At 46.8% G+C, this 12,678-nt stretch overlaps 1 protein-coding gene across 6 annotated transcripts in view; it reads right to left on the bottom strand.

Annotated features, from left to right (window-relative positions):
- The window catches only part of DAAM1 (dishevelled associated activator of morphogenesis 1), a 97,345-nt gene that overhangs the window by 38,945 nt on the left and 45,722 nt on the right, over nucleotides 1-12,678 (bottom strand). For all 6 annotated transcript variants that reach the window (XM_042799145.1, XM_032992467.2, XM_032992469.2 and 3 more), the window contains one exon: nucleotides 6,148-6,237. In XM_042799145.1, coding sequence (XP_042655079.1) covers nucleotides 6,148-6,237 — 90 coding nt within the window. The remainder of the gene's footprint in view (nucleotides 1-6,147; nucleotides 6,238-12,678) is intronic.

Below are 12,678 nucleotides of genomic sequence, written 5' to 3'. Positions count from 1 at the left end.
GGCTGGTCTGCCCCAGAAGAACTTCCAACCAGGAAAGTCACAGCAAGGGGTTAAAAAAAAACCCAACACCTCTTCAGTTGGCACCTGCTGCAAAAACAGAAGCAAATCCCTTGGTTTTAATACATCCTCCTGATTGCATTTTTATTTTGCACAGCGTTCCCCACCCCTCCTTGCTGCTCCGTAACAGCGGAGCAAGGGAAAACTGGTGGCAGCTGGCAGCCCACCACCTTTTGGACACCCCTCCTCCCTTCCTGCTGGGGATGATCCACCTGGATGTTGTTTGCAAGGTCAAAAAAGAAGCAGACAGCAGTGCGGATGGGTTTTAAAACCGATCATGCATGCAGGTCTGCAGCCTGCATGAGAGATTTAAATCCAGCCCAGCTGCTGCCGGGCATGTGCCAGCAGAGGTTTTGGCCCCACGTAGCCCCCTGGGTCTTTCTCGTCCCTCCAGCTGCTCAGCTCCCCCAGGTATCTCTGCAACAAAACCTAAAAGACACAACTAAAGCGGCTTCCCCATGAAGAGATGCTGCAAAGGGCTGCAACTTCATCAGATTCTCCCCGAGTTGGAATCTTGGGGTTTGAGCCATCCCGTCCCAGACCACTCTGGTTTTCCATATGCTAACACTTCCTATGCCCTCCCCTCTACGAATACATATATGCCCTTGTACAGTTTTCCCAGGGTTTAAAAATTATGCTCCCCATAAGCAAATATAGCATGACCAGATGCCTTTCGTAGTCAGCTGGTTCACTGCTTGAAAAGCTTCGTTTTAAAATCCAAAAAGATTGCTAACAGATGCATTTTTTGGCTAGAGAGGGAGAAAAACCTTGCTTAAACAAAAGTGCGTTGTGATTGGAACTAAAAAGGGAATTACCTTTAAAGATAAAAACTATAAACATTTCCTATTGAAAAATGCCCCCAGCCATGCAAACAGCCCGTTTCTCTCAGTCAGCCTGAGAAAATGACACCCGAGATGGTATTTCAACCTGCTGCTGCAATAACGGCAGGTATATCTGGATGCTCAGGGGCCACAAAATGTTTCTCATCCATCCCAGGTGACCCAGGAGCATGGCAAAATGCCAAGCTATTTTTTCCTCCTCCCCTTGCATGCCATCTTTGTCAGCTTTTGCTCTTAGTTCTGCTACTGCAGCTTTTTGCTTGATTTTTTTTTTTAAATAATTGATGTTTTTTAAATGAAGAAAATAGATGGAAACACAAGCCCCATCAACAACCCACAGGACTGAGTTACAAGTGGAAGACCGAGCTGGAAAGCAAAGCTCTCTGGAGGGAGCGGGTGGAAGGTGCAGTTAGAGAGGAAAAAGGCTGTCTGGCTGGGAAAAATAGTATTACTGGAAAGCCATCACTCATTTCCCTATTTATCACATTTTTTCTTGTTCTCCCCTGTGAACACACTATCACTGCCTTCTCCTAATGCAAAGGGATCCTGGTTTTATATCTGATGTCTGAGGAAATTTTAGACGTAAGTTTTGCTTGCAGGGGATAGCTTAACACTGCTGAGAGCTACATATCCAGCATTAGTGATGCCAATGGGTTTTCAGCACAAGCTTAAAGAGTGCAGCATTGCTTGACATCCCTGCAGGTAATTTTTCCCCTACCCCAGCTTTACAGATGCTCAGAGAGCTCAGCTGAATTGAAAGGGAGGGGGGCAGAGTCAGACCCTGCATTTGCCTGAGCTGGTTGTCACTTCTACCTGGTTATTTATGCTGAGCTTTTGTCCAAACACTCTTTATCCACCCATATTTTGAGGCTCATAAAAATTCCCCGACGAGCTGCTTTGATAGCTTGATGTTATGTACATTGGCTGGCAGGAGCCAAACCTCCTGTAATTAAGAGGTGCTGCAGAATAAGTGCAAAGTGTTAATTATTAACTCTCTTTGGAGCATGGCCTCCTGAGAAAGGCCATCCTGAATCACCTTCTTCCACTGAAGCAAACTCGCAGCCAAAGAAACAGTAAAGCTGGAAACCCTCCTGCTTCCTCCTTGCACTTCCGAGCAATATCCTATCCTGGATAGTGGAGCCAGCAGGGAGCGAAATATTTTGGGATGAGGTATGAGACAAGTCATCATCCAGAAATACCACTTCTAAAAGCAGATTTCATCCTGCTGTTAATGCATCTCCACCTTCGCATTTCCCTGCTTTATTACAGACGTAGAGGGGGCTGGGGACTTCAAAGAAGGTCTTTCCAATAATCTTTAAATCTCTCTCCTGACCCAAGCGCTGCACAGCTGCTGGATTTAATGCAGACTTCAGTTCCCGTTTGGGTCACTGCCGACAGACTCGCCAGCCCCCATCATGAGATGCTTTTTATCTTTTTAAATCTCCGCCTGCCCCCTCTCCTTGCCCCCAGAGCATCACAGGGTGATGCAGGTGGGATGGGACCATGAGGAGTTCAGCTAGTGCATCCCCCTGCTCCAAGCGGGGCCAGGGCTGGGATCAGACCCAGCATCTCCATGGATGGAGAATCAGGAAGACAAAACCTTCACCCTGCCAAACTGGTACTGTGGGCTGGGATAAAAACAGCTGCTCGCAGGGTAGAAATACCAGGATACGGGGCTGCAGGCTGGGAGGGGAAATATTCCAGGGAAGGAAATACACCCGAGGAATAGCCGGTTTTCCCTTATTTCCTCCCGATGTGCAATGCCAAGGCCAGGTGCTGCCAGGTCCCTTTCCAGAACAATCCAGCATTACAAAATGTCTCATTTTTGTCACCTTTTAACAAATCCTGCCCATTATGGAAATATATAAAATATGAAACAACTGGGATGAGCTTTGGAGAGCTGAGTATGGCAGATGACACCACCAACAAAGCAGAAGTGCCAGACATGGCACATGACAGCAAGGAATGCACTGAAAGGACAGAAATTCAGATGCTTTCTGTGCTGCACACACTTCTGCTGTTGATGAACACAGGGAAGTGCCCTGGCTATGCAGGCTACAGCCACAGCACAAGGTATTTTGTTGCTCAGCATAGCTAATTTTTGAGGAAAACCCCCAGGAGAAGACCAGACAGTGTTTCTGTCCTGCCTTGTACTGCTCTTTCAAGGTGGAGCTCGTTGCAACTGGTCTCTGAGATTGTGGCGGGGAGCACTGCAACCAGTAGAAAAACATGAAAATGCTAAAAATTAGGAATGCCGCAAACTGGGGCTTTCAGACCAAAATCGCCTACACTCTTAACAGTCTGTTTCCAGCAGGAGCCAAAATTGGCAGCAGAAGAAAGAGCAGTAACTGCTCAGGGGACAATTTTGGATCCTTGGTAAGTCAGGCAGCTGCCTGCAATTGATGTCCACCTTTGCCAGCCCCCTGGGACCCACCAGACGAAACTGGGTGCTACCAGCATCTCAAGTGACAACTTGCTATTAAACACAGGGATGCCAAAGTGTTTGGGCACATCCTGGACTTCCCAAATCACCTCTGCTCAGGCTGCAGCCAAGGCAGGGAGGTAGGACCCCTGCCCTGTTTCCAGCTCTACTGCCCTGGCCAAATCCCAGCCACTGCTCTCAGCTGGAGAAGCCCAGCCCCTCTCCTTGATGCCAGGCTACCCTGTAGGTGATTTGTCTTCATAAAAACATAGGTACATGAGTAGAATTTACCATGAGCTGCTGGGATAGCCACCAATGTTTCTGCTGCCTACCGGTCCTCATCACAAAGGAGCAGGACTGTCTAGAGCCTGCCACGCAGAGAGACATTTTCTCCAGCCCATGTGATTCCTGGTTTCCTCCACTGTTGGAGCCTCTGTTGATAACAGCTGTCTCATTCATTTTTAACTAAATGCAGGAGAAAAGCATTCGTCTCCTCCAGCACATCTCCTTCAGAGCAAGCAGTGGCACACGTGCTCTGCTGCTCACCAAGACATCACGATTAGGGAAGGAGTGGCTGAGAGCAGCCAGAGGAACGAGGACCAGGGCAGAACAGCAGCCAGGATCCGGCCTCGGATGGGTCCCTGCTCCGAGGACCTCTGAGGATACCACAGGGAGCTTCTGTGGCACCTTCCTTCAACACCCCTCGGGAGCAGGGAGTTTCTGAGCATAGTTTTTAAAAAAAAACATAAGCACAAGGAGGTGCTGGAATGGGAAAGAGGCACCATCAGCCCCATCAAAACCCTTCCTCGGGAGATTAGATAGCATGTAATCCCCACTCACAATAATAATTACATGGCTTTGCTTGCTTTAAGTCTCCGTTGTCTCCCCTTATCCAGACGCACCAGAGCACGGCTCTGCTTATCCAACAGGCAGTGACAAGCGAGCATCCCCTGTCTGTTTTCTTGTTGATTCAGACCAGTGCCTGTAATTTGTTAATATCTCTTCTCCCCTCCAATTTAAATCTCAGGCATGGCAGGCCTCTGTCTAACAATAATACAGGGATTTCAGGGGTATTTATGAGAGGCTTAAAACTTAATCCTACATGAGCAAGGTAAGCCTGCTCCAGGCCTAAAATGTAGCTGGGAAATCTGGTGCCATTTCTACACCAGGATAAAAGAGTCATTAATGACAGTGAGTGGCCTTTGAGCACTGCCAAGCCAACTCCTGCAGTCAGGTTAGGGGACGCAGCGGAGAATTTGGGAACTGAATCACCAAGTCATAGAATTATAGAACAGTTTGGGATTGAAGCGACCTTTAAAGGCCATCTAGTCCAACCCCCCTGCAATGAGCAGGGACATCTTCAACTATCTCAGGTTGCTCAGAGCCCCATCCAGCCTGGCCTTGAATGTTTTCAGGGATGGGGCATCTACAACCTCTCTGAGCAACCAGTTCCAGTGTTTCACCACCCTCAATGTAAAAAATGTCTTCCTTATACCTAGTCTGAATCTACCCTCTTCTAGTTTAAAACCATTGACCCTTGTCCTGTCGCAACAGGTCCTACTAAAAAGTCTGTCCCCATCCCTCTTATAAGTCCACTTTAAGTATTGAAAGGCCTCAATAAGGTCTCCCCAGAGCCTTCTCTTCTCCAGGCTGAAAAACCTCAAGTCTCTCAGCCTTTCCTCACAGCAGAGGTGCTCCAGGCCTCGGATCATTTTTGTGGCCCTCCTTTGGACCCGCTCCAACAGATCCACGTCCCCAGCTGAGGGCATTTCCCTTGCAGGCCTCGGTGTCCTTCCATCTACTTGCAAGATTGAGGATTTTTGCCCCATTTCTCCCCACGGAGGTACACCACGCAGGATCTCTGCTTTGGCCAAAGCTGGGAGGGAAAATGAGTCCCAGCACAGATAGCGGGGAGTAACTCCTGTGTCAACATACAGGGGCAAAAATCTTCAATTTACTGGGGAAAAAAGAGGAGTTATTTTGGACACTTCACAGGCTGCCAGCCCACAGTACCCCACACTGCTCAGGCTGCATGCCCCCAGAAGCAAAAGCAAATGTATCTTGGGAAGATGTCCATGCATGCATTCAGCTTGAGAAACGCAGGTGCTGCTCGCAGAGGACAGGTCACTGGAGCTCGGCAGACAGATCAGCAACTGACATCAACCCTCTTCTCTTATCAGCGGTATCTCAGTTACACCCATGAACCTTAAGCCCTTCATCGCCCTAGGGGTGACACAGCTTTACCCTAAAAGCAACCTCTGCACCACCTGGCTAAAGCTGTTGCAGGCTGCACTGTGGCCGGCATGGCTTCCCCAGCAGTGCTTTCCATTTGTGTGGACCCCTGGGAAAAGCCAGTGGGATGACAAAAATGACTCCCAAGCCTGTTTCATGGCAGTGAACTGGAAAGCCAGGGGAGGTGGAGGCTTTAGGGCAGGCTGTAATCAGGCTCCCAGATATCAGCAGAGAAGAGCAGGGCCACAAGAGATGGTGACTGGAGCAGCCCCCCCCACCACCGCAACGCCAGCCTCTGTGAGCTCCACGCAGCCCTGCTTGTGCTGGCAGGGACGACCATGGGGTGGGGGACACCCACGTGGGGTGCAGGGACTCCTCCTCCAGCATGAATGGGGTCTGGAGGAAGAGCGATGCATTTTGTGGAGACTGAAGATCTCGCTGGTCACCTCACTTCCCCAGGCAACAGATGCATTTCTGTGACACCGCAAATATCACTCAACTCCCCTAGAGAGTTATGTCCCTCCCCACATCTCCTCCCCACCCTCCATGAGAGGGAAGGGTCTCAGCCCCCCACCACAGCATGGATGGGTCTCTTACTTTCTTCTTGCTGCAGTAGATCTGCCACTTCTTTTCTGCTGGCAGCGCGAACATGGCCTCTCTGTGCTTGTCCGTGAGGTCAAGTTCATCCTGGAAAGGGGGGAAAAAAACCCACAAAACATTCAACATGAGTACACAAACGAGTGATGGCACAGACACAACCCCCCCGATAAACGGCGTAAATGATTGTGGGGCCACCGCGCAGCGGTGGTCCCGCAGCATCGCCCCATGACCATTGATTTTTCAGGGCAATGATGCTAATTCTCATCCTGCTGTCACTGACCTCCCCCTGACTCCTGGGCTACAGCCAGCTGCCGGGAGGACGGGGCTGCAAACCTCCCTGCCTCGTTCCTCCCGGACATCACCTTCGTTGTTTTTAAAGGCAGCAAGTGTTTTAGAAAGGACATCCATGAAGCCGTTACAGCTGCCTGCAAGGTAGCCTCGCGCAGAGGACTGAGAGCTCCAGATGACAGACTGCATCTAAGACTTACAACAAAGAATAATTCACATAGGACCTTTCTTTTTTACCACCACAGGTAACCACTTCATTGAGCACCCTGAGTGGTCCGACCCATTTCCATCACTGACATCCTCATATCATTGAAAACTGCAGGGTGTTTTTGGCTTTTGGGTTGTTTTCCTACAACTAAAAATAGAAAGCTCTTTTCCTAATATCTACAGTTCATGAAGAGGTTCATCATTTCCACCAAAACTGGACTGTGTATTGCCTGGCAGAGATAAAGCTGTTTACTGACTGAAACCTTTATTGGTTTGTCTGATGTTATTTTAAAGGACACATCCATTTTTGAGTTGGAGGCCTAGTTAGCAGCGTGCCCTCCACCAGGATGACTGAGTATTATCAAAGCCTCATCGCTTCCTGGTGCTACATGTAGGTCAAAGCTTTTATCAGAGAACTAAATAAAAGATTCAGGCGGGGCTGAGAGCCTCGTTTCTAAAGCTAATATTGATCTTACAACCATGGATGTCTCTTAAAATCACAACTGATGACAATCCTTGTGCTGGAGGGGTGTTGGTGCAGCAGTGGGAGCGCTGGAAATGCTGCAGAAGGTCACAAGAGAGCCCTGCCATGGCCTCCAGCCAACTCATCCCACCAGGCCAGTGGATTTAAGTAAGAATATCCCCATTAAAAATTATACACTTAATTCCAGTAACTAAAAGAAAACACCAAACAAACCCACATGGATACCCATTAAAGTTTCCCTGCCTGAATAATAATGCTGGTCAAATAAAGCTGCTAGCCCCTGTTACTCCTATCAAAGGTAAAAGCCCCATTTGGTGAAGGCTGAGCAAGATGTCTATGGGGAAAGATGGGTGCCTGCATCAGTAAGTCTGCAGACCACAAAGAAATTCAGCTGATAAAGCTCCTATTGCATCCAGTACCCAAGGAAGGGAGCCTTCAGCTATCTTGTAACCCAAACCCAAGGGCCTTCTAGCACAACACGCAGAGATGGAGGGCTGCCAACGGTCCTGAACATCTCGGAAAGGCTTATACATCCACCTCAGGTATTGATTTCACTTCTCGATGAAATTACTCCTCAAAAGGAAAGGTGTCGTGGAGCTTTTTCCATTACGTATGTGTGGAGGAGCTTTGACCCTTCCTTGACTTCCCCCCCCTCCCCATACTGACTGACTCTTCAAATCACCATGCTGCACAGAGCTGACATTGGTGGAGCTCTGGAAGCAGACTTGCAAGACATCATTACAACAGAAATAAACATGCTGCCATGAAAGAGACTTGGAAAAAAATGAGAACTGAGAAAGCCTGAGCCATCTCTCCTTCCCCTGCACTCAGTGAGGAGAACCTGGCTTAGGGACTCCTTCAATGAGCACCACTTTCAAACCTCCCAGGTCCTTACAATTTGGGAGGTCAGGGATCCAGCAACTGTTCTCCTCCCCAGCCTTGAGCAAGTCTTGTCACCCTTCCATGCCTCAAAATAGAAATTGCACTCAATGTCTTTTGCCATTGTCTCCTCAGGCTATGAGCCGGTCAGACACCCAAGCTCTGCTTTGACCCCAGTTCAGCAGGTCTAAAGGCAGCCAAATAGGCTGACACCTGACACAGGGACCTGGCTGAAATTCAGCTTGTAGGACAAGGGCATTTGGGTGTGTGGGAGAGGATGAGGGTCTCTTGATAAATACTCATCTCTGCAGTGAGGGTTTGAATGAGTGAAGGGAAGTGCTTCCACTGCACCTCTGCTCCCCTGCCACGTGAATCTGGGATTCAGGCATGAAAGCACCAGCCATGCATATCTGTACTTAGGTTCTTAGAAAAATATTTACTGAAACTTTCAAAATACCCATACCCTAAAAGTACAACTTGTGCAAACATGAAGATTTATTAACCAACAGAAAAATATCTAAGCTGAGCTGAAGCCTATGTGGGAGCAAGAAGGGATGGAGCAGAAGAACATACTAGGTGCTGGTACATGACAACGTGAAAACACATCCAAAAAAGGTGCAGAAATGCTTCTGAGCCTTACACGGCACATTTCGTTGTGCCCCAGCTCTAACATGTTCAATCATCGCAGCCCTTTATCACTCAGCAACACCTACCTAATGATATATTTCAGGATGCTTGGGAGAGATGTTTAAATAAATACTATGTGGCACTCAGGGAATATGAAAATCCTCATAATCAAACAGTGACTAATGACTGTTATTCTGAGTTGTAACAGCAACTTAACCGTAAAGAGTCAAATCTTTGCTGGTTTTATGTGTATGGGGATTCCTACACCCACCTCCAGCCCTTCGTTTACACTCACTGATGGCTACCCCCGTACTCCTTGGCCCCAAGCAGGCTGCTCAGAAACTGCCCTTCAAACTCCAAAACATCGAGAGAGGACAGGAACATCAGCCATTTTCTGGGAGCTCACAGACTGCCGTTACAAATGCAGCTCTGAAAAACCTTTAGCAATTGCACAGCGGAGTCATAGTGTGGCAAAGAAGCCATGCACAACCTCAAACCCATATGCACCTGCAATTAATAATCACAAGCTTGATAATTAGGTGATCCTAACTGGCAATTAATTTTATAGGCCGTTTGCAAGCCATGTGCTCCCGCTACAGCATGTGATGTTGGCAGCTGTTGAAGACCGAGAAGATAACCAGTGGGTCACTGTCCATCAGCCCCACAGCCCTCGCCCCTCACTTCAGCCTCACCTTTCACAGCTCTGCCCCTTCCACCTGGCTGCCCCCCATGGCAGGATCTGCCAACTTTGCTACTTCACATATTTTTTTTTAATTGGGTCAAAAGCACGTAAAAGAACGGCCTCATTTTGCTACCAAAAGGAAGTCTCTGCCCAGAGTGTTTTTACTGGAAAGACATATGCTACTCTTAAACATTTATCCTCTACAGTTAAACTATTCACCTTTAGATCAGGAAACATGTTTCCACATTAAATCTTCATTTGAATATGATTTAAAAAAAAAAAAAGAAAACAAAACAAACCATAAAGGAGATTTGATTCTCAGCGTGTATTTGTTATTTCTAGGAGGTAAAATACTTCCGTGTGGCTTGCTTTGCTGATGGCTCTGCGCTCAAGCCAAGCAAACCTCCCCCTCTCCGAGCACAGCACGAACTCCAGTGAAGGCGATCCCACACCATTCTCCTAAAGCTACCTTAGAAACACAGCTCAGCTCAGCACGCTGCGAGCATGATCCCATTGGGCCAAACAAATTTTTATCAAGTGATCTACATCTTTCCCTTGGAGCACACACAGCGGCACTCAGGGGGAGATGTTCCCATGGTCTGTACCTCCCTGAGCTGGCACTTGGGTAGTATGAGAAGCCCAGGCCACTGGAGGTCCTCTGGTCCAACCGGGCTACCTACAGCCATTGTCCAGGGCCATGTCCAGATGGCTTCTGAATATCTCCAAGGAGGGAGACTCTATCACCTCTCTGGTTTGCAGCCACTGTAGTCTCCAACCACCTCCTGAAGGCAAATCCAGATCAAGCAGAAAAGTGAGGCACTGCCACTGGAAGAAATGTTTGACTCTCTCAGCAGAAAGGACATCAAGTCCAGTCCCAGACTCACAGCGTGGTCCTCAGTGCAAGCTCCCGTCCCTGCCACTGCACCCGTGCCGTGGTGGATGTTGGAATGAGCATCTTCCATGGGCTGAGAGCCACAGGCTTTAATGGGGGCAGCAGCAGGAAGCCGGCAGGATGCTGCAAACCTCTTGACTTGAGAAACGACCTCCAGGATGGGATCTCAGAGCTGGCCAAGCCCGAGTGCTGCCCACCCAGGGCCACAATACACCAGCATGACCATCACGGATTCTTCCCCTACATCCCACTGGTCCTGTGGGTCACCAAACATTCTGCAAGATGAAGCTGGGGAGTAGAGATTAAGTAAGGGACAATTCCCTATGTAGGGGTCTATACCCCTACAATATCTTCAGAGGTTGTAGGAAAAAAGATGAAAAACTTTTAAGTCTAATGCACCTTTCTGGCTGATAAATTGTGTAGCTGTAATACACAGAGGAGATGGGGAAGAATAAAGAAGTCATCCATTGCCATAAGTGAAATAAAAATTAATTAAAATTTGCTGGCATATATATACACACACATACACATACAGAAAGACATCACCAGATCAATAAACGACCAACATAATAAAAATCAAGTGAATTTACTTCTGACGGATGGATGCACAAAGTTTAGAAACTTCCGTAAGTGAGACTACAGCACGTAAAGGCAAGATGTCCTGCATCCTCAAACAAAGCACGAGAGATCCAATATTGCTCAAAAAAGAAAAAAAAAAAAAGGAAGAAAGAAGCAGGAACTTTTTGGCAACATTTGGCATTAGCTGTCATAGCATGGGAATTGAAAAATAAATAAATAATGGCCTGTTGAAGCCTGCATCAGCTTCCTTTCTCAGGGGTCATATCGCTTTTTCACTCTCTTCCAGGCATTCTTCTCCAAGTTCATCAATTTGATTTATCCCAGAACGCTGTAGTGTCAAGGGAAACAGCAATCAGCATTTTTCCCCCTGTACCTCATCTAATCTTCTTCCGCTGCGTGAAGGCGCTGCCCGCACGGCCAGCTGGGCAACTGCCTGCCCGCGGCTGCCAGCCCTGACCACGACGAACCTCCACCTCAGAATCCATCTTACTTAGCTCATTATTGTCTTTTTAAGCTGTTTTCCTAAAGAAACAGACTTATCAATCAGTGGCTGCTACAGTGCAAACCACAACCGCCTTCACACGCATCCTGCACCGCAGGAGGAGCTCCTCTATCTGCAACATCTATTTAGGTGATTACAATTCTCAACATATGCAGATTTATCTTAGGGTTTTTTTTTAAATAGGAAGTTAGTGAATTAAGTCTTTTAATTTTAGTATTAGTAATTAAAATTCCTTCTCCCTAGCACATGTCTTTTCAGTCATAGGACCCTGAGAACTTAGAAACAACCCCTCACACAAACCAGCGCCAGCCACTGTATTTTTTTAATTTACCCATGACAACCTGCAGCTGGAATTACAGAACATGAACAAAAAAATCAACTATTCATATACCTTAATGGATAAGCATAACAGATAGAAAATTTTTATTAATTTTGCCTTTATCATGTAATGAATTTTTTGAATACAGGAAATTGCTTACAGCAAGGGAACGAGTAGCAGCAAGAAGGAATAACATGTAAGCACTTCAAAGTGCTTACGCCTAGTCAACCTCCACCCACGTTGAATTTTTAGTCTCGGATTGGAAAAGACCCCAATCCACCCTGCCCCGCAGCTTTCAGTTATTGATCTGAACGCATTGGACAGACGTAAATAAAATATGTATTCCTTTCTTCTTCTGCAGAAAAGATTATGGCCATCAATAGCAGATTTAGCTCCTCAATAAACTCTAGGTGCAGCTGGTTCATGTTCCTATCAGTTCAAACACCTGAGGCAGACAGCATATACTACTTTAATTTCATTTAATTAATTATTTTAATAACCTAAAGGTTTTAAAGGTGTTCATATTTCAATACTAATGTCTTTTAAAAGACAAGTATCTACTTAGGTTTCTCAGACTTTTTTGTTGCAATATATATTTATAACCGCATACATAATTTTTTTTTTAAATTTATTGAGCTCGACCTTCTGTGACCTTTTCACCGATGTCATCTGGAAAACCTTTCTCCCATTTTAATTAACACAGGGTACTTTTACAGCCTGAGTTATTGATCTACACAGTTTTACCCTGAAGAGCACTCTCAGATCTAGAAGCCGTGTAGGCGGTTCACCAGTGTGCTTTTCCCACACAATTGTACACAAACCCTGAAAACAACAACAAAAAAAAGATGTATCGGCCCATTATTTACTACTACATCACTACAATGGATTAAATTAAAGTAAACCGTAGCTGGGCATGACTTCCCTTTGGTGGGTGCACCTTGTACCATAATAAAGCACAGAGCTGGCAAATAAATAAGAAGGTGGTTTCAGATGTGGATTTCCCACCTATTTATGGACCCAAAGAAGTAGGTCCCTTTTCAATCAGTTTTTAGATGCCACCTTTACTGCT

Source organism: Tyto alba, unplaced genomic scaffold (assembly GCF_018691265.1).
Source record: "Tyto alba isolate M040663 unplaced genomic scaffold, T.alba_DEE_v4.0 Super-Scaffold_29, whole genome shotgun sequence".
NCBI classification, from domain to species: Eukaryota; Metazoa; Chordata; class Aves; order Strigiformes; family Tytonidae; genus Tyto; species Tyto alba.
Note: the sequence above shows the minus strand (reverse complement) of the source record. Positions and strands in the feature narration are given on the sequence as shown.